This window comes from Elgaria multicarinata, chromosome 3 (assembly GCF_023053635.1).
Source record: "Elgaria multicarinata webbii isolate HBS135686 ecotype San Diego chromosome 3, rElgMul1.1.pri, whole genome shotgun sequence".
NCBI lineage: Eukaryota > Metazoa > Chordata > Lepidosauria > Squamata > Anguidae > Elgaria > Elgaria multicarinata.
The window spans coordinates 36,302,688-36,324,873 of record NC_086173.1 but is presented as its reverse complement, the minus strand read 5'-3'; the positions used below and the strand labels follow the sequence as shown (position 1 = coordinate 36,324,873).

General features: G+C 38.9%; 2 protein-coding genes across 4 annotated transcripts in view; one reads left to right on the top strand and one right to left on the bottom strand.

Moving 5' to 3' along the window:
- The first annotated feature begins 1,401 nt into the window (after positions 1–1,401).
- On the top strand, positions 1,402–22,157 carry TEFM (transcription elongation factor, mitochondrial). Of its 3 annotated transcripts, none has more exons than XM_063119933.1 (5): positions 1,402–1,489; positions 3,146–3,591; positions 4,673–4,822; positions 7,277–7,355; positions 22,083–22,157. In XM_063119933.1, the coding sequence occupies exons 1-5, from the start codon at positions 1,450–1,452 to the stop codon at positions 22,085–22,087; spliced, it is 720 nt and encodes a 239-aa protein (XP_062976003.1). In that variant the 5' UTR covers positions 1,402–1,449; the 3' UTR covers positions 22,088–22,157. The 3 variants fall into 3 exon arrangements, with proteins under 3 accessions (XP_062976003.1, XP_062976002.1, XP_062976001.1); XM_063119932.1 differs by lacking the exon at positions 22,083–22,157 and adding an exon at positions 17,243–17,283; XM_063119931.1 differs by lacking the exon at positions 22,083–22,157 and having other exon boundaries at positions 7,277–12,132.
- Positions 9,265–22,186, bottom strand: part of ATAD5 (ATPase family AAA domain containing 5) — a 30,918-nt gene continuing 17,996 nt past the window's right edge. Inside the window, exons 12-23 of the mRNA XM_063119918.1 lie at positions 22,106–22,185; positions 21,625–21,770; positions 21,392–21,542; positions 20,693–20,854; positions 18,674–18,786; positions 18,086–18,179; positions 16,729–16,793; positions 15,563–15,728; positions 14,562–14,743; positions 11,360–12,186; positions 10,150–10,317; positions 9,265–9,350 (exon numbers count right to left, since the gene is read on the bottom strand). Of these exons, the coding sequence (XP_062975988.1) occupies positions 9,278–9,350; positions 10,150–10,317; positions 11,360–12,186; positions 14,562–14,743; positions 15,563–15,728; positions 16,729–16,793; positions 18,086–18,179; positions 18,674–18,786; positions 20,693–20,854; positions 21,392–21,542; positions 21,625–21,770; positions 22,106–22,185 (2,227 nt within the window). The 3' untranslated portion in view covers positions 9,265–9,277. The remainder of the gene's footprint in view (positions 9,351–10,149; positions 10,318–11,359; positions 12,187–14,561; positions 14,744–15,562; positions 15,729–16,728; positions 16,794–18,085; positions 18,180–18,673; positions 18,787–20,692; positions 20,855–21,391; positions 21,543–21,624; positions 21,771–22,105; position 22,186) is intronic.

Below are 22,186 nucleotides of genomic sequence, written 5' to 3'. Positions count from 1 at the left end.
AGCTTTGTATGTACTACACAGCCCACTATCATATACCTGAAGTGGTGGCAGTTATACATACACAAAGGTATTAAACGAAGAGTGAGGCCAAATGGCCATAAAACGCAAGAGATACACAGCCTGTGACATTTCTAAGTAAAACTCAAATGTGTTCCCTCATATGTTGTAAACAAGGAAAAATAGATTTCCAGGCTGAACTCTGACAGCTATATATATTCCTCCCCAGGTATCATTTTTAAGGGCATCGCCAGCTGGATAGCTTTGATGTAAGTGTCCCCACAAACTACACCAGAAGTTTGTAAGCCGCTTTGAGAGCCTTTTTGGATAAAAATGCTAAAATAAATAAATAAATACTGATGAAATCCACGTTGACTGCTGCTAGTTCAAACATACCAGGAGCTACCAAGTTCAGTACTGTGAGCCATCATCCAAATTAGTGGCTACACCATGACATGTCCTCCACACTAGTTATACTACTTTCTTGAGGTTCTGGGGTGTTTAATCTGTGGCCCTCCAGATATTTTCGACTACAACTCCCATCAGTCTTTGGCAGCATGGCCAATGGTCAGAGGTTATGGGAGCTGTAGTCCAAAACATCTGGAAGGCACAGGGTAGCTTACCCCACACTGACATGTCATGTCTGCGATATAAAACTTCTGCCTGTGTTATTTGATCTGTGGCGACTGTTTCACACGTTCAAGTCATTACTAGATGTTGCAGCTACCCAGTGATAAAAACATGTGTGTCAACAAGTTCTTAATCAAAAAGGTAAATACCTTGAGCGCATATGGAAGAAGTCCAGCCGACCACTTCAGATTCTGGGACCTCCTGGCTTCTTGGTCATCCTTCCAGAAGGGTATCAACAATTCCCGGTAGTTTCCGGACTTGCCTTCGCATGGTCTTGGGGTCTTCTTCATTTGCTGGACGGTTTCCACTATGTTGGCGAGCGACCTGTTGTCTACCAAATTATTTGGACGAAGCTTCCCCCTGCATGTAGGGCAGGATGCCTTGGCCCCCATCTTTTTGCAATGTTGAGAAATGCACCCTTTGCAGAAGCTGTGGGAACATTTTATAATCAATACGGGGTTGTCAAAAAAATCCAGACAAAGGCAACAAGTCAATTCATCCTGCAAATTTTTATCAAGCACGACAGCCTCAGCAGCTGTAGCCATGGTCCAGAGAGGCAGCGTTCAAAAACACTTTCAATTTCTTTACTCGGATAGAAAATATCTTCTGTACTCAGAAGAAAGGTAGGCGGGGTTTATCCTTCTGCTTCTGTTCTCGACTCGTTTAAGGCTGTTGAGCTTTCCGTTTAGAAGAGACAGGGCCACGGGGGTGGTGCCGGAACGATTCGTGTTAGCGTTGTGCGCCGGCACGCTCCTCTTCGAGGTCGCACAAACAGGACAGCGGGAGGAAGAGAACAAGTGTAGCGCCGACTAGAAGAGGATCATGATGAGCTTGAAAGGGCTCCCCGACCTTCTCCGGATAGGTAGGGTGACAGCATTGTGGTGGGAGGAAAGGTTTTCGATGAGGTGGAAATGGCCTCAGTTCTGGAAGAGAAGGGGTTTTGAATGATTTCTTCTGCCCTTTGAGTGCCGTGATACATTAATAGCACAACCCTATGGTTACTCAGACGTTAACCTCATTATGTTCAAGGAGACTTACTCCAAAGTAAGTGTGTATAGAATTGGGCATTTGAATAAATTATGGGATTCACAGATGCCGCCACACTCCTGATTTTCAATATATCTTTAAAACAAGACACTGTCGATATAACTAACATTGGAGACAGTGTCTTGAGTAGATGTTTTGGCTGCTTCAGTGGTGCTTGACATCTTGGGAGATATTCAAGGTCTCTGATCCAGAAACTGTAGTAGAGTCTTGTCCAACCTTTTACCTCCAGATATTTTGTTCTACAGCATCTCTTACCGTTGGTTATGCTTATGGGGGTTGAAGTCCAAAACATCTGGAGAGTTTCAGATTGAGGAAGGCTGCAGTAGTAATATACAAAGTGTTGTTTGCTGCTAGTAATGTGCACAAATTAGTAAATTGTGACACACAATCCCTTCTGCATTACAAGGCAAATGGGAAGCACACTGTGAGAGGTGCTGATGAGCATTGCATATGTTGGCTGCACATCTTCGTTTGAGTTGCCCCAACCAGATATTGGGTGATGGGCATGAAGTTCTCAATTTAGTAAATATAACTGAGCTCAACTGCCTGTGAGCATCCTGTTGTGTTATGGAGAAACTTGGGATACCCAAGAAATATATCTGTTCCTCAACAAGGTCAATAAAAGTGGGTAAGGTTCCCTGAGGGGCATATTACCCACCACTCCCAGTCTTCCTCTGCACTTTGTAGTTACAGGAGATTTTGGCATATGTTCTAAAATGCGCACATAGTTCTTGCAGTCTGATAGTATTATCAATGCCCTGCATAAACAGAGTAGTAACTGTATCATGGGGTCCTTCAGAAAGTCCTTACCCCTCTCTTTTAACCTGACACCCTACGGGTTACTAGGTTAGTCAATTAAAATAAGTTTTAGGTTGCCACAGCTTGAGTGAAACGACTGAGCCTACCCAAAAATATCCTGAAATAAAATGGCTGGGTGGTTTGAGAAGTGGGACGAGTATTGCTTTGATCACCTAAAATAAGGGGCCAGGCCTCTGAAACACTCATTGGCAGGAATTGGATTTGAGTGGGTAGGGGTGGGCGTTTATGTGAATGCACCCCTGCCATCTCAGCAGACACTGGATGGTGCTGAAAAGGTTGTGCATCCCAGGCCTAGAATATGTTTGAACATGCCTGACAATCTGCAAGGAATCTACAGCAGACAAGCTGATTTGGAAAGGGTTCCCCGAATATAGAAAGAGTGCAACTATTTTATCTTACGTGGAAAGAGTAGAACATTGGAGCTTTTTAGTTTAGAAAAATATGATTAGGAGAAACATGGTAAGAGTGTGTAAAATGATGCATGATGTGGAGAAAGTGCATAGGCCTTTTTCATAACATTAGAACTTGATAGATCTAATTTACTATGTATGTTATGTTTACTATATGTGTATGAGGTTCAATGAGTGCTTCAACTAATTCTATTACTGATGCTGTTGGAATGACTCACATGTAATGGACACTCCATTTTCAGGTAGGAGATGCTTCCTTCAGATTCCATTTGGTTCATCTCGGCTTTTGTGGTGTCATAAGTCAACATCTGTCATCCAACAGGACTCTGCATTGGCAGCTGAACATTTTAAGGAAGCAAAACATGTAATAGATGACTTGTATTCTTCTGAGCAGAGATCTGCTGTTTTGCAGCTACTCAATTCAGGATCTGAAGAAGAACTTTCTGCTGTGAAACTACTGCGAGGAAGAAAGTCTATTAATGTAATAGAGTACAGGAACAGGCATGGGCCATTTCAGGATTTACAGAGTTTACTAGAAGTGCCTCTTTTTCAATATAAAACAGCAGTTAAAGTGTGCAACTTTATTCTCAACCCCCTTGCAAAGGAAGAAACAAAAGACAGAAAAACACAAAATGCTATGTTGACAATGAAATGTATCAAACCTGAAATAGAGAGAGAGAGGCTAGAGGTATTATTCTCAGTGTCTTACAAACACTGCCTTTTCCTACTTACTAATATTGTTTTCACTTGCATGCAATTTGGGAGTCCCATTGAATTCAATAGGGCAGGGGGTGGGTAACCCTTTTCAACCAGAGCACCAAATTTAATTTTGGAGGTACTCCCGGGGACCACATTCCAGTGGGGGGTAGGGCCGAAGACAAAAAGGGAAGAGTGAAAAATATCAAAAATGCCAGCATATCATATGGTCAATCCTTAGGAGAGGTATTTTAACCTTTTAGAATAGGGGGAAAGTTGCACAAAGTTTGAGGGGGAAAAGCTGCACAAAATAATTGGTACATGGGGGAAAGTGGGGTAGACGAGGAGTGGGAGTGGCCATCTGGTGAACCCTGCTTGCTTCTGAGTAAATATGAATGGAATTGAGTTTCATGGGTTGTAACGGCAGGGATTCATAGAGCTTATTTATGTGGCATGGAACGGCTTGGTGTGCCCAATGGGATTTGTGTGTTTAGTTTTTTAGCAGACACCCATGTCCTGTCACAAACAGCTTCTAAAACTCCCCTCAGTTTTGAAAGAAGCCTTGCTATTTGGCTGGGGGGTGCTGGTGTGCAAAACTATGTGCAGGCCAAGTATATTTTATAAAATATGACTTGGGATCAGCTCACATATAGTCCAGGAATGAGGATTATCCTTGTGATGTCTATGTGAGTAGGTCCTGCTCACACAGGTGTGTATATGTAAGTGTTCTCTCTGATCCTTTTGGCAAGACTACTTCCTGGTGAAGTTTACACTGGTCTGCCAGAAGAGACTTATGGAATCTGAGTGCTACTGCCTGTAGTCTGCTACACGTACCACATACATATATGAAGTAGCGGCCCTTAGTACATACAGCCAACATAAATTGATCACCATTCTTCTTTCTAATACTCAAATAAGTAAAAGATACACTTTTACTTGAGTTTCATTCCTCTTATTCTGGAGAAATTTCACAACCTATAGCAACATGGGTTGGAGGGGACTTTTTTTACTTGCACTAGAAAACATGAGATTGTAAATATAAGTACTGATATACCTTTCTTGTGCTCTTTTAGTCTGCCAATAGCATTGTGTCTGTTGTTTTTGGCACCCGCAAAATTGCATGGACTCACGTTAACAGACGCTTGGTCATTCAAGATTGGCAGCAACAGGAATGCACAATGTTTATGAAAGGAGCTTATATGCCAGCAATGTATCTTAAAGAGGTAAGGCACATTTACCTTGGTTCTAAGTAAGCTACATAGAGTCACCAGGTTCTCTGAACTGCTTATAAAACACTAGGATTCTAGCCACAATAATTTTATGTTAAGAGAAATTCTCTTATCTGTTGAATCAACACTGATCATCTTCACTTTAAAACTGTACAGGAGTCAAAAAGGGAAAAGAGAAATGGAAAGGTACTTTCTTTTCACTTTCTGTAAAAACAAACTAGCCACGTCTTACTTTTTTTTAGGAGAGGTCCTGTCTATTTCCATACTGGTAGAGCAGTTTCTTACAAGCATTTACAGCTCAATCCTATAGATTGGTTTTAGCTACTATGGCAATGGAAACTGAACAAATTACTTGGGAAGTGGGGTGGAATGACTCTTAGTACTGGGCTGCACACTGTTCTTAGCTTCTGGGGCAATGATCAGCCCATAGCATACATAGGAAGAAGCTGGTGCCCCTGTATGTACAATGCTTCTTGAATGGTACAGCTGTGCTGTGCACAGGAATGGAAGCAGTAGCTGTACAATAGCACTGATACTTGGACTACTGGCAGACTGCAGGTAGATGTAAAATTCCCAGAAATTTGGAGGCCATGGGGGGGAAAAGATGCCCCTGCCCCACAAAAAGAAATTTTAGGAAAAATAATCATACTTATTTTTGTAGCTCTCTTTACAGATCTGAAGTTACTTTGTTGCTTTAAGACAGCCTTCCCCAATCTGATGACCTCCAGCTATTTTAATTTTAGCTCCCATCGCCTCAGGCAGCATGGCCAATAGTCAGGAATGCTGGGCGCTATAGTCCAAAACATCTGTAGGGCACCAGGTTTGGAAGGGCTGTTTTAGTTAACATTAAGCAACCTTTCTATTCCTAAAGTTATTTTATGTATGACTTAGTTTGGTCATAAATTATATTTTAAATTTTTTTAAAGAAATCTCAGTAAATTTGTAATTATTGTCTTAACTACATTAAAGGACTACTACAGCATCAGAAACACAGGACTGAAACCCAAACTGTCAAGAATGCATATTTACTGCTAGGAATGCATAATGGTGACTCTTCTCACATGTTGAGAAATTGAGCATAAGTGTCTGACCGTAAAATATACTTTAGATCAATAATTTTTATAAGGAATGAGAGAACTAACTATGTTAGAAATCTTACAAAAAGGATTAAAAAAGAGATTTTGCATTATTTCCAGACAGTTTACATCTCTAGTCTTTCTATAAAAGTGTCATTACATAGTTTTTAGAAATCATTCTGGGGGGAGTAAAGACTGGGTAACAATATATAAATACTTTGTCTTAAAATTCTAAAAAAAAAATCATAATCCAAAACTGTTAAATTTTTCAAGGGAAAAAACATCTGTTCAAGCCTGCAATTTTACCCAGGCCTTCACATCTCTAGTTGCAGGGGGGCAAACTGTTCCTGTATGCCCTTGTTTGGACTAGCATACCTGATCATTGATCTATTATTTTATATATCAGCTTACAGAATGGGAGTGTAAACAATGGCTCACAACATTTTGGTGGCTGAATTAGAAGCTCCAAATTCTTCTACAATGGTGATAAAATATAATGGGTTGGATTGTTTACTTTGTGCAGCATCCTTGAGCAAAGTTCCACCATGAATGCTCTTGCTGTCTGAAAGTGGGAGCAGGGGGTGGCGTTTGCAGATTGCATCCTCCCTCTGCAGTCCCCAGAACCATTTCCCCCTTTTTCTGGAAGATCCCTCAATATCTGGAGCAGTTTTCAGGGGATTATAGGGGGGAGAATTAGTAAAAATTGCCTAGGCTACTAGCCAAAAAGCTAGGATGGCGCAGAAGCCTCCTGCTGACATAAGGAGCCCTTACATCTGCAGAAGGTTTATATGCTGGATCCAACCCATTGAACTTGTTCAAGCAACATAGCAGCCCATTGTGGGTTAATTAATCTTCAAGGAACTGTGGTTCATGCCAACCACCATTATGAATATGGAACACCAAACGGGTTTGTAACCCAGTCTGTTGTACGGTTATTTGAGAATTCTTTGGCCCTCAAATACCCCCCCCCCCCCCAAAGGCTGGCTGGCTTTGCACAACAGAGCCGTGTTAGGGGTTGTATATTCATAATGGCGGCCAGCACACACTAGAGCTCCCCAAGGGTTAATTAACCCAAAGATGAAATGCCGTGTTGTCTGAACCAGGTCATTTTGTATAAATTTGCTGCCCTTTAGTATAATCCCAAAATCTGCTACTTGAGGCTCAGGCTACTGTACTGTGTTATAAGATGTACAGGGCCATCACTAAGGCCTCAAAGTTCTAAAAATCTTTCATCCCAATATATACTTGTTAGAACAACACAAAGTAGTACAAACAGTTCCTCATAGATGAATGTAAGTAATGCATGCGTATTTTCTGATTTATGAATCAGTTTCTGTTGGATTGGTACTATTTACCCAGTTGTTTATTTCAGATTTCTTCCATAGTATCCAGGATTCCTGAAGCAGATTTTTACGTTTTGGAAAAATGTGGGCTTTCTGCACAGAATGCAGGTTTGTTTCCAGTGGTGTTACATCTTCGTACAGTGGAAGCTATGCTCTATGCATTGTTACATAAAACATTTGCGCAGGATGACCAACACAAAGTACTAAGCATGACTCGAAGCGCTGTAGGAAAATATTTTGGTCTGATGATTGGGGAAGCACGAAGTAGTGGAATAGATCTTGTAAAACAGTTTCTCTTAGAATCTATTACCCAAGCCAAGCCCCGTGTGAGCTTTCCAAAAGACCAAGTGGTTAACTATAAAAATGTATTGTCATCAAACAAACAGCGAGAAGAAGAGCTGTGTGATTCATTGCTACAGGCAGTAGCTTTTTCTGAGCTAATATTGAACAGTACTACTAATTCTTATTGGACTTAGTTAAACTCACATCAGTGAATGGTTTTTGGAACCTATAATACATTTCCAACTAAGATATAAATTGTAGGAGGTTGCAAGAGTTTTTTTGGCTGTCTTCTGCTCAAAAAGAACACAGCCTTGGCAATGGTGGAATTACAGTTGTACTGCCAGGAAAATGTTAAACAATTGTTCTTACAGTAAGAGTTGTGATGAATTACATCAAGTGCAAAATAAACCTATTACCACAATTATGCTACTCAATATCTCTGTGAAAATAATAGGAGAAAGCTTTTCCGGTGTTCGCTCCTGAATGGTCTAATGATTTCAATATAATTTAATATAAATTCATTACTACTAAAATACAAAACAAAAAATGTGTAGATATGTTTCCTGTGTCCATGGTGTCAGAATTTTCTTTCTGTCATATCCATTGGTGTTTTTCTGCTGATGCAACTGCTTCTGTCAGCAGAACCAGGAGTGGGTAGATCCTCTCCTCACCCCCAAGATCTGCTCCAGAGGGCTGGGAAATCCTGCAGAGTAGATTTTTGGGTAGTACAGGACAGACAGTGGCGGACAGTGTTAAATGTTCAGGTTAATTGCTATGCCTGTATACACATTGCTGCTTCAAAAAAGAAGCTTTCACAGTCCTTTATGTTGCTTCCAAGAATTATACAAATGGCTGTTTTTCCAACTGGACAACATGTGTGCAGTAGTCTTCAGCAACTGTCAAATGTATTAGTAATCTTAATTTCCTCCCTGGGAAGTAAAATTGTTTTTATTATTAGGGGATAAGGGCCCAGGAAGACAGTAAAAAGTTTCACATTTAGATTGATGATTTCCTAACACAACAGTTGCACACAACCATAAATATGTATCTTCCTATCTAAAAGTCACACTGCAAGAAGTTGCAGAGCTGTGTACAGATAATTATTTCATTGCAGGTACAAAAACAAGCTCAGCCAAAAGAAACTCAGTGAGTAGTAGTAAAATATAACATACAGTATAAAAATAAGATGTACAGGATTACAGATAAATACTTCTACACAACCCAAAAGATCTGTTGATATATAGGCATACAAAACTGGCTATTTAAAAAATGACTGTGATCAAAGGTCTTTCTATTTTGAAGACAAACCCATTGGTCTCTGTGCATACATCCACATACCCCAAAAGCAGTTTAACCATATCATTTGGCTAATGCCTTGATAGGAAGTACCATATTTAGGGGGAAATTAGAAAAGTGCCTTTTAAAAACACTCTCCTTTATTGAATATATGGATTTGTTGTAGGCAATGAATAAAAATGTTTTAAAGCAGAGAACCCACACTGTAAAAGGTCGAAGACAATCCAGTAGTTGTAGAAACAGGCTTGTTGTGGTTCAAAGATCAGGTGTATTTGAACTCATCTGGTGCAGATTTCAACACCAAGCAAGTCCACATTTGGCATGTGGAAAGCACCTTGACAGTAGATATATACAGTTTGCATTTTTAAATACTTGAAAGATCCAAAATATAAACAGCACTTTGAATATACATTAATGATTTTATATGTACAAAGTCACTATTGGCAGCCATTTCAAGGAAAGTCACTTGCCAGACTGTTCAAAATTTCTCTGGGAAGGTGAATGCCTTCAAGATAGTGGAGAAATCTGTTTGAAAATTAAAAAAAAGAAAAGAAATTTAGCAGTTTAGAATATGCAGTACTAGCAAATGGACATGGCTTTGCATGGGGCAGGATTGCCTTTAGGTTGATACAGAGAAGCCTTCAAGCAAACTACCACAACTATCACAGCTGGACACATTGAACCCATCCTGCCGGAGTGAAGGCATGCCTGCTGGCACCTGCCACGATCCACCTCCAAGGCCTATAACTCGCCCTACTAACCTTCCATGCCTTCAAACTGTGCTTGCTCTCTTTTTCATACTTTAACACGCTTTTTAAATAATTGAGGTGTTTTAATGTGCAAAAAGCATTCAATGTTTTGTGGTAAAAATCTGCTTGATGCACTGCTGAATCATGATGCGAAGTTTGGTTGAAATTGATCAAATGGTATTACAGCAGTATATATCTTTAAAAAAATTGATTTACTGCCTTTGTGGTTCACGATGGTGATCAAAATTTTCACTATGCCTAAAACTATTCCAGATAGAGGCAGAACAAATCCTGAGTTAAATAACAATCGGATGTACCGTTTTCAGGTCCGCTGAGGACATGCAAACAAACACTTCCTTTTATTTATATAGAAGATGATGGAAGTGATATCTACTTGCCTGTCTTCAACCAGGATATTCAATGCATTTTGTCTTACATATATTTCACTCTGACACACGTGAAGATTGCAATCCTTACACATGTACCTGGGAATAAGTCCCACTGAACTCAATGGAATTTACTTCTGAGAAGATATGAATAGGATTGCACTGTTTATGATGTTGATGAAAGGTTACCTTCTTTTTGTTTTCCCTTGTTCTTTCCGTTTCTCTGACTTACAGATGTTGCGGAGAATAGGCAGGTATTCCATTATGCAGGCTTGTCTGTTACTAAGATTTAAAGGAGTTCTATTGGAAAATACACTTTTGATTATTTCCAACCTCTTCTGTGCATTAAGCTGAATGCTGTTAAAGAAAAATACATATTAATTCCTATCCCAGTTAAGTTTAATAAGAAATATAACTGAAGATTACATTTCATTACATGTGTCCAAACAACATACAACAAACGTTAAGCTGTGCTGAAGTAGCATATATTTAATTCCTGGAGTTTTAGAAGCTAATTATAAAAGTTATGCCTTTACAGAACTCAGAATTTGATCTTATGCAAACATTTCATTAAAAAACAAATATTCTTCAATTTTATTATGGGTTGGATGCAGACATGCCCTTATGTGAAAAGAAGTGCTCTTTCTGTTCCAACAGAAGGGTCTCTGATCCAGCAGAAAGTCCTGCTGGAAGAAGATATTCACCCATTTCCCTGCACCCCCTTGCATCAATTCCCAGTGTTCTAGAGGGTCTCAGAACACCCTCTAGAACAGTGGGAGTATATTTTAAAGGGGGCACAGGGGGAATTGGAGAAAATCCCCTTCCCTCTCTGGCAGGAGCATTACATGAGCAGGGTTCCGCCTATAGGAACTCTGGGTCCAACCCAGTTGTTTTTCAATGAGAGTCTACCCCAATCACATATAAAGTAAGAGGGGAGGTTAAGTCTGATTTTAAGTGAAAGGGGGCACAAGGGTGAGTGGTGCTAAACCCTCACTTCACCCATATCTTATTGTCCCACAGCCTCTCCCTTCAAGGCACTTTTCTCTCAGCTAGGCTCTTGATGAGCCCAGTTAGCAGAAAAGTATTGGGAAGAGCAGCAGATAGTGGGGAGGTGTAAGATACTAACAAAGCGATTCAGTGTTTTTTGCTATTAAAATTGCTCCCTTCCTGCAATTTCACAAATGATTGTGTCAGACCCACATTTGAAAGACAGGCCTGCCACTGTCATGTCTATGGCTATAACAAACAAATTATAAAAACCAGACCAGGCAACATTAGGAACCCAATTAATGTTAATGAGAATATCCAATGATAAATGCTTTTGATAAACTTTGCAGGTAGCCAATAACCATTCTTTATTGTCTTCATTTAATATACTTCAAACATATTTTAACCTTACCTGGAATTAGCTGCTGACCGGCCAAAGTATAAATTGGCTTGGTCTTTTGAAACATGGAGTGTAAGTTCTTCAGATTCATCCTTCCCAAATGTTCTATCAGAGTTCAAGTAACTTTCCATAATTTTTGAAATATTCTTAAAGCATTTGTTGAAATTTAGTGCCTCTACGGTTGCTTTCAGTTCACAAGAACTTTGGTAATTCCACCAGTCATTATGCTCGACACCAAACTCGTCAGATAGACCATTTTTTATCTTCCCTTTTGTCCAAAAGAATTCCTCACGTTTACAAGGTTGCTTTGACTCCTGAGTCTTCCTGTTCAAGCAATAGTCTAAGAGAGACATATTGTCCACAAATTCAGTTAATGAATTTAGACATTGGAATGCAGCAGAGCCTTTTGCTTTTGCAGATGTTCCACAGGTCAATGCCATGGTGCTACCACTCACAGGCTCCACTCCATCCTTTTCTTCTTGCAAGCATAAGTTAGGTATGTCAGATGGCACAGTAATGAACCCAGAGTAGTTTAATTCACTCTCAAATAAATCACTATCATCCAATAAAGCCAATTTTCTCTGGTGCTTTGACTGCTTAGTCTTTTTCACAGGGGTACCTTCCTCAGAGGAATCACAGTTGATGAATTTATTATTTGAAGAGTTTTTTGTAATATTGTTTTGTGTGAGATTATCCATTTGATTTGGTTCTGGAAGTATATTAATTGGTAAAGGTAAAATGATTTCAAGGTTGCTATAAATAAAGTCAATATTCTTCATCTGGAATTCTGTTAGCAGATGTGTCAGCTTGCTCCATTCTTCTTTTGTTGTGATTTCATGCTGTGAAAAATGAAATTAACTGTTTTTAAATGGCTTTGTAGCCTAACCAATCCCAAGGGACATACTAAAACATGCAAGAATTAGTCAATAAATAAAATGATCAAATAAGTCTTTCCTTAAATAATCATCAGTACAGGGTGTGTGCATTTTTGGCTTCAGTGGAAAATGTCTGTTTGTGATTTTTTTATTCCCTAGCAATGGAGCCTTTAAGTTCTTTCTTTTCCAAAATATTTTCCATTTACCACCCTATCTGTTCATGAGAATGCCTTAATACTTGTTTTCTCATCTATTCTGCTTGGATAATATTAATTTGAGAGAGTGCATTCATTTGGAAGGGGCACTAATTGTGTTCTGCTTCTCATAAAATTGACTCACGCCTACAAAAATTGATAGCATATCTGCAATAACTGAATTCTGATTCACTTCTGTTAGCCATCACTAGCCTCCTTTTGGAAAAGTGCCCATTGAAATTGAGGTACTGGCTGCATTTGGATGTCACTTTAAGCAATGATGGGTTAATAAGCTTTTCACAGTAGCTTATTTTGAAAATAAGCCATTGTTAACCCACACACGATCAAGCAAATAAGCTACTGTGAGTAATCAGAGTCATCCCCCTGTTCTGCTGCAGTCCTCCTGCCCAGTAGTGGCACTGTTTCATCATTGACAACATTGCAGCAACCTGTTCTAACTTTCCACAATATCCCACTGAGAGGGGAGAAGTGTGGGGTAAAGTACAGGGGCTTAATTCAGCACTTCCAACATCAATCCAACAAGGGGGGTGGGTGGTTTTAAAGCAATGGAAATTTGTAAGATTGGGACAAAACATCATACACAACCTCCCTTACTCAGCAGGCACATAATGAACCATCAAAACCTTCTGCAATTACACACAAAGGAGGGAAAAGCAGGGGTAAAAATAAGCCCTTGGAAGTTTGCTAGATTGGGATCAAATTTTATACACAGCCTCCCCTAGCAGGAATGCACGAGTCCCATTGCGTGCTGACAAAGCTACATGAGCGAAAGCACATTTTCACCAAAAAGGGGGCAATGGCTATAACTCCTTGGAAGTTTGCAGGACGGGGACAAAACTTCATACACAGCATTCCTGGCAGGAATGCACACAAGGAAAAATTACAACCTGGGCAGCTGCCAACACCTGACTGAGAGGTCTAACACTTGGGGAACTTGCAGAGGGGGGAATGGTTAGGGCAGGGGTGGGTTGCAGGTGCAATCAGTGCTAGGCAGATCATGGAAACGGATCTGTCAGCTGGAGGAGAGCAGCGGCAGTGGTTTTGACCACTCTTGCCAAGTGACCCTATAGGTGACCAAAATAACCCACTGTGAGCACCACATGATATAATAAACCATGATGGGTTAAATAACCCACTCTGCAGACTGCAGGTTATTTTGGCTAAATAAGACATTGTAGGTTAAAAATTCCCAACAGACATGATAACATGATGGGTTAAATAAACCACCTTGGCTTATGTAACCTATCATGGGTTATCATGACGTCCAAACCCACCCAATGAATTGGTGAGGTTGTTTGCACAAGAAAAAAAATCATTCAGTATTCTAATTCCAATTCAATTTGTTGGATGCTGTTGCCATGCACAAGAGGGAGGTTAGCAGAGTTGGGTAACTCTGCAGTTACAGAAGTAAAACAAATCTTTAGGGAAAAAACTAAGGTGAGAAACAGCCCAATTAAAACTGAGCATGTCCAATGCCCACAGAACTGACTGACTGTTGAGAGGAAAAAGCTGAAAGCTGGGTGGGAGGGGGAATGGAATGCAGTGGCTGGAAAAGACGGTCAGAAGAAGAGTGATATTTAAAACACAGACAGAAACATCTAATTGACTGCATAGGTCATTTCCTGGTTCACACTGAAACACTGTTCTTCAGGACAGAAGTGAGAGTTGCCTATAAAAATCAATGAATAAATCTAAGATTCGAATGTGTTTGAGATTGGACACCAGTGAATCCAACCTGCTCCCTGACAAAAAAACGTGAAACAGCACAATGAGGATTGAGTATGCTGAATGAGCACAGAATAATGAAGGGAAATAGAATACAGTGCCTGGAACCCTGAATGGAAACACTCTACATTGCAATGTTTTGTTGCAGGTCGCAGATGTTCCCTCTATTTTTGATGTGCAGGCCTCAGAAGACTTGGAGAACTTCAGAAATCCCAAAACAGACCACTGAGGACTGAACATCTTCAGTGACCACAGTATGTTAACTAACTTGGGGGGGGGACCTGAGGAGGAATAGAATGGAACAGCTGGAATCTTGATAAGCAGCACTCTATACTGCAACACTCATTGACAAATATTACAGTACATTTTGGTAATTACCTTGTACCAATGTAAACATACCTTAAGAAATGAAAACAAATCTTCTGAAGGCAAAAAGATGTTCTTAAGGCCAAGCAAGTTCTCAATGCAGCCGGTGTCATATTTTGGAATGTTCACAAGAGGGGCAGGTTTACTCGTCTTGGAGCTAATTGGTTCTTCAATGCAAGTAATCTGTTCTGTGCTACTTACCTCTCTCCCTCCCCCTACACAAAAGTTGAATTCATAAGAATAATTAGCACCAAGAAAATGGCATTCAAGGAGGCTATGTGAGTCATAGAAACGAGTTTGTGGCTGAAAGTAATTTGAGGCACAGAATGTTCATACAGCAATTGAAACACACACACACACACACACACACACACACACACACACACCATGGAGAGCAGAAGAAGACACAGTATTGACCCACTCAAGCACTACAGCTTAAAGTACATATTCTTGAAAGGTAGGGGGATGCATTTCCTGACTCCAGAACTGCATGCCCCTTACTATATAGCTTTAAAATACTAGATTTGGGCCTGTGCCTTTGTGCTCTATAGCACAGCACTGGAAGGCGCCCTGGGTGTGTGGGAGAGATGTCCTTATCCTCTTCTCCACTTCTGAAGTTCCCCCACTCTCTGAGGCCTGAAGTTGCAGGCTCTCTGGAGCCATGAATAGAAGCACTCCTCTTAGAGGAAGCGGATACACTGCAACAATGTGCTGCATGTCCCACTTGCTGCATACTATCATTGTACCTCCAAACTTCTGTTGAGTATCAACAATTTCATTCAGCCTCATCTCTCCACATTTCTGCAATTTCATTCTGTACCCTTGTCTCTACTGCTCCCTGCCTCAGGACCTGTTTAAAGATCTACAAATAATAACAAATCTTAAATTTCCCATCTGGATTGCAAATAATGTGATCATATTAATCTGCCTCAACTTAATGTTCAAAGTACTAAATAATTTTAAAGGTTAAAATGAAGCTTGAATTAATATTTCTACTATTTTAGTTAGGTCATACTTACTAAGCAGTGTCATACCTTTTTCTTTCAAGTAGCCGCCACCACTCCTAACCCAGAACTGCAAGTATAGAATACTTTGTCTGATGTCACAGTTATTTGCAGTTAACAATGCAGCAAAATCTCTTATATCCGTTCTTAAGTTCTCAGCCAAACAGAGAACTTGAAGATAGCTAGCAACGTTTATCTAAAGTAAAACAAATTAAAAATTAACAATACTTTCCTTTAAAGATTACAACAGAACTATGCTACTTTACTAGGACAAGGAACAGCTTGCTGGCTAGTGTTGTCAAGACTATCAATGACTGGGCTGTATTTTAATACCAATATTAGCCAAGTTTGAAACTTAACTGCAATGTTAAATGCTTATTTAACTTCTAGAAAGTGTTCCAATGGTTAAAAGTTAATTTTGTCATTTGCAGAACTACCATGCAACAGTAAGACACATTGAGCAGTATCCAACACTGCAATTCCACTTACACAATTGCATCGTGCTGTATAAGTGAAGTCTAGTAAGCTGCCATGGCGAGTTTTCCAGGGAATCCTATCACACCAGCTTACTCTAACGGCATAGTGCTACAGGCCGCCTGTGCTACTTTTACCTCAATTGTGTAAGTAGAGTGACAGCATTGCATACTACCCATTGTTCTTTATACAATGGGAATTATGAGACTGACACTCGGCACTTCAGTGCAGACACTGTTCCTGAATACTATAAACCAGGGGCAGGCAACTTGTGGCCCTCCAGATGTTTTGGCCTAAAGCTTCCATTATTTCTGGCTAGAGCTGGGCTAATGGGAACTGTAGGCCAAAACACCAGTGGAGGGGGCACAAGTTGCCCACCCCTCCTACAAAATATTGCAGTGAACATAGATGAGGGGCAGGGGTGCAGACCAGAGATTGACTGTAAACTGAAGTGCATCTGAAACAGAACCAACCTATCTGAAAAGCCTTTCATATTTTAAAGCAATTTTACATGGGCAAAATATATATTTAGATTGGGTCATATAAAAAAGCAACTTGCTTTTGCACAATAACAAAATTCAACCCCTTCTATGGATGGTGCTATTATGTAAAAAATTCCTAACTCTACTAATTAAATTGTAGTTATAGTATTAGTGTGACAGTTTTTTCATACTAAGAAATTGAAATCTAGACCTTTCATATTCTAAAACTGAAAGACTTACCAAAGAAGGTGCACTGAAGGTGATTTCTTCAAAGCAGCCATCAAATATTAAACTAAATGATGGATCTACACAAAAGATTCACAGTTAATGCTTTTAAAATCTGGTCATTGAGAATTACCTTTCCTCTTTAAGAAGGAAAAGTCAAAACATCTGAAAGGTAATATTAAAACGTTTATTTTTATTTATTGGTGGTACTTGTATACTGCATAATACTGTAAAATCTCTAATGTTGCACTTGTAGAGTTCAGTATTGATGTCAAATACTAAGCTCAGAAGTTAAAGTTAAATATAGCTAGAAAACTTGCAAAGACTGGGAATGATGATGTAAACACAGGGTATATATAGCTTAGGTAGTACTACAAGAATTTGACAGTCTAAGGAACGAAACCAGTTTCTTGTTGCCAGACACATATGTAACCTCAGTCTTATGCTAACAAGCTCTCACAAAAGTCTTGCTACTCAACACTGTCAGTGGCAACGTATAGCAAGCCTGCTCTTTGTTTTCTTGATCCAGCTAATCACCAAGGATACTGAGCTATACATTTGAAGTTGGACAGGGCATTTAGAACTGTGCCCAGTGGTGTTCCCTCTTAGAGGTCTGCTCTACTCCTGGGAAAGAGATAACACTCCGTGGCCAGGACCAACTCTCTGCTGCATTTCTCTAAGGGACCAGAAAATGATCTTCCTGACTGAATTCCACCCACATATCATATTCCTGTCAATTGGCTATTATGGATAAACTTCGAAATATCTCAACATAAAGTCCAAATGCATAAACTTCAGGATATCTCAACATAATTTTGCATCAAGTTTTATTTCTGAAAACAGCATTAGTTTTCGAGATGTTGCATCATAACCTCAGGTAACAATTTTTTTATCTGGCTAATAAGCTGTATTAGAATTGTAGCTATCCTTTTTCAGTTCAGAAAATGAAATCATTGCATTTCCCATTCAATATTTCTATTCTCCCACTTCTGATTATTTCCACAAGTCCAAATTATTGTGCAAGAAAACATCCTATAAATGAATAATGGGTGTGAGGGCTGGCCAAACTATATGCAGAAAAAGAGGAAGTAAGTAGAATCATATGATAAGAGAAGCTAAATAGGGAAGAGACAATATAAGCAAATGAGTTAAGGTGGAGCACTTCACAAATAAAGACAGTCTGAAATCCACTTTCTCTAACTTAAAAATTAGTGTCACAATTTACATTGAACAAAGAAGTGGTTAGACTGTACATTTCCTGGAATACCTTCTCAAATTTAAAAGATTTCAAATAAACCTCATTACAAAATTTTCGATCAGATGTACAATACATTGTAAAGCATTCACAAGATATAGAAAAATTACTCCTCACCATTGGTAGTAAGAATGACAGGTCTCTTGGTAGTAGTCATGAATGTCTTTATTGCATTTAGAAATCCAACATCTTCATCAAATATTATATCAACCTATGAGAAGTGGAAAATGTTTAGTCATGTTAACAACCATACAGCTCTCAGCCTTGCTTTATACTGTTCAAATCCACAAAAATTTGAGTTTACTTACATAGAATATCTGAAAAACAACATGTGTATTTCTAGATCAAGCAAGCAAGATTTATAATAAATTAGTACGATTCTACTTATTTGCAAATATGATGAATTTTGGATAGACAGATTTTCAATTCTCTTTTGCTAGTGTTTGGAAGCATTCAGAAAGCAGAAAGACTTCTCTCTGCTTTTCATGTGCCTCTACAACCTAGCGCAAGATCAGAGAGGATCAATCGCCTGATTTAAAAGATGCATTGCCACTGGTAATCTGGCCATAACAATTGTAAACCCTTACCCAGGTATACAAATGAAATAAAGATAGAGCGCTGCTGCGCAATTCTAGCTTACTTGCTTTATGCAGGATGATGCCAAAGGGTTTAGTTCAGAATACAGAATCTGCATTTATGCCTTACCTCTTCAAAGAGGATGAGAGAAGTTGCATATTTTTTACTAGATTCCTCTTCTTTCATTCCCTTTTTAATTGGTTTTTTCTGTACTTTTTCTCCAGATAGCCTCTCCTTATTTTCTACATGGACAAAAAAATAGTATTTTTTTACATCAGAGAAAAATAAAGGTCCATAAAATGCAGTAGTGACCTATAAAACCCTCACAAAAATCTACTTAAAATATGTGGGGTGCCTACCACATATATGCAACAAAAATATTTTCTTTTCAGCCTGATTTTACAATGACATTGAGACAAAAACTACAAAGCATCTTGCGGATCCTTAGACTAACAATTTATTAAAACACCTTTGATGCACTAGTTCACTTCATCAAATGCATAAAGCATTAAACTTGAGCAATCATAAACAGTAAGATGAGAGGAAAATGAAAAGTGACAATTACATTAAAGTTTAATTGTGACCATTCACAAAGCAATGTAAGTGATAGCACAAACATCCTGGCCTTATTAAGCTAAGTAACACATACCTATACAGCATATGAATAGTCTGCTTAGACTCTTTTTGTACTTTCATATTCTAATAGTTACATGTTTTGGTGAATCAATTCCAAATAGGTCATAGAATTTTATTGTTTTAAGGAGATTGGAGGTCATCTAGTACAATCTACTGTTCAGTTGCAATATCAACTTTGTACTTTAGTACTTATTTATTCACATTTGGCAATTGCCTCAAGATAACCAGACATGTTCCCACTGTTGGAGGTAGCCACTTGCACAGATTGCACACATAGATCTCATTCTCCCTCTTCTGGTTCTTAAAGGACAGAAAAGAAACAGGGAGCCCTGTGTGTGACCTCCATAGAATGATTCTGTTCTAACCCAGAATCATTTCCTTGAATACCAAAACGTAGGTAGTCCCTGTGCCTAAGAGTGTTTTAACTGTCCTAGAATAGTTGTTTTAAATGGATATTGTATGTAATCTGTTTTTATGCTTTATATGGTTTTAAATTTTGCATATTAGTTTTTAATGTTCAGTGATTTAATCTTTGTAAACTGCCCAGAGAGCTTCGGCTATGGGGCAGTATATAAATGTTAATAATAAATAATAATAACAACAATAATAATAATAATTTTAAAAGTGAAATGCACCACCCCCACCCCACAAAGGATAAGGCAATGTTCCTAAGAACATAAGGACCATACTGGATCAGACCAAAGGCCCATCTAGTCCTGCATTTTTTTTAAACAGCAGTCAACCATATGCCCATGGAAACCCCACAAGCAAAACATGAGGGCAACAGTAGCCTTCCACTCATCCTGGCAAGCAACTGCCTCTTATACTGGAGGAATTATATAGCCGTCATGACTAGCAACAATTGATAGTCTTATCTTCCACAAATTTGTCTCACCCAAGTTGGGCATCACTATTCACTATCTTGTGGTAATGAATGTCATTGTTTAACTATGCACTGCATCAAGAAGTACTTATTTATCTGTCCTGAATCTCCCACCATTTAGCTTCACTGGATGCCGTGAGACTCTAGTATTATGAGGGAACATTTTATCCACTTTCTTCATGTTATGTATCATTTTAGACATTTCTATTATGTCCTTTACTCACATTTTTTCCTAAGCTAAAATAATTCAACATACTCAAGGGATTCCTAAGATACAGCAAAGTACGATAGTTTGTCAAGGAAAATAAGTTTACAAAATACTGCTGTGCTTTTTTTTTTGGTTCTATCTAACGTTGAGGATCTCAACTAAAGAAAAAACGGAGGAAGCAAAACTTTGTGGGGGGATGGAATTGGCCTGTTCAAGCACTCCACAGCAGCAAGTGTGTAACAGGCAGTGGAAATAGAATGGGCAACTCTTCCTCAACAATTATTTATAAGGCTGCAGTAGATGATAGGTCACTTTTTGTGTATAACCCACAATGTGGATTCAGTTTCAACAAGGATGGAACTATAACCTCTGCTCTTCATCTCCAAGGACTAAGCTCGCATATCTGATGTTAAAAGCCTACCTTTGTTGTTTCCTTGCGCTTTTTCTTCCTTATTCTTAGGCTTGGAAGAAATTTTGAAATAGTGTGCTAATGTTTTGGGTGCCAAGCCTTGTTTTAATCCAACTCTTCTGGGTGAAATTGGAGGCTTCCTAGGAGACCAATCTTTTCTAGGAGAGTTTTTTTCTGAAATATACATTTTGTATTAGCTTAAACAATACCTATGCACTTTCATAATACAAGTTCATAATACAGTTCTTCAAATAAATAGCAACTGCAAGATCAGGTTCCTGGGACTTGCTTTAGGTGAGGGAGGGGCAATCTAGGAAACCACAAGGGGATGCAGCATGTTTTTTGTTTTTTGGACATGCTAAAGGTTCCAGCGATGTGCTTATTTTATTTGGCCATGGTACTATTCAGGTGTGCTCACCTTCAGAGAATGTGAAACAGCTAGATGGCCAAGTGGTGCTGGAGGTGATGCTGTGGTCTGACATCAGTATCACTGATGTTATGGATAAGGGGTAGGGAAACAGGGAGACCCTGACAAGGAAAAAAAAAGAAGGGGGGAAGGAAGCACCCTCATTCCCTTGGTATGGTACTGGCAGGATGCCATCCTACATGAAAATCAAGATGATATATCTTACAGCATAGAGTTCTTTTGTGTTACCAAAAGTTTCACTTGCTCCAACTACTCTATAGAGAAAATAAAGAAGCATCACTTACTTGGTGATTTACTGCTACTGAAATTGTTAAAAAAGCATGGCTTATGAGGATGTCCACCTTGTTTGTCTACTTGATGAGACTGAGTAGCTTCCTTCAGCTGTGAGAGAATCTGTCTTCCACTACGCTGGCAAGAAGCATTGACTTCAAATATCTGTAGAAATATTGTATAAATTAGGTTTGTTAAAATTCTTGCAAATCCACATTTATTAAATGAGTAGCTACCCTGTACAAACCTTGAAGCCAAGCTCCTGCGCACAAGCATAAACTGCTGCAGTCTTTCCTATGCCTGAGGGACCAACGAGCAGCATAGTATTGCACAGAACAGTCTCTTCCTCACTGTCAGATTTGTCATCTTTAAAATCCACACTGTCCGAGAATTCTATTAAGTGATATCAAAACAAACATATAACATTAGCCTTATTAAAGGTGAAAACTTGGAGCTTGTAAACCTAGAATAATTCTTATATATGTTTGGTTTTATTTATATTCATTCCGACAATTATATCTTGCCTTTCTATGATAAGATAAAACTCAAAATTGCTTACAATTTTTTTTTAATTTTTTTTTAAAAATAATCTCACTTTATGTACTCTAAAATTGATAACCCACTTGTTAGCCTTCATTGGTTACATAAAGTAGCTCACACTAAAACTCAATCACTAAATATATTTTTAAACATTTTATTTTACAGACTGAGGAAAGATTCCGAAGTACCTTGATGACGGCCACTCTTTTCTCCTGTCTGAGTTCTGTTTTCTTCCCAATCAGCTCTTCTTTTCCATTCACACAGCCACC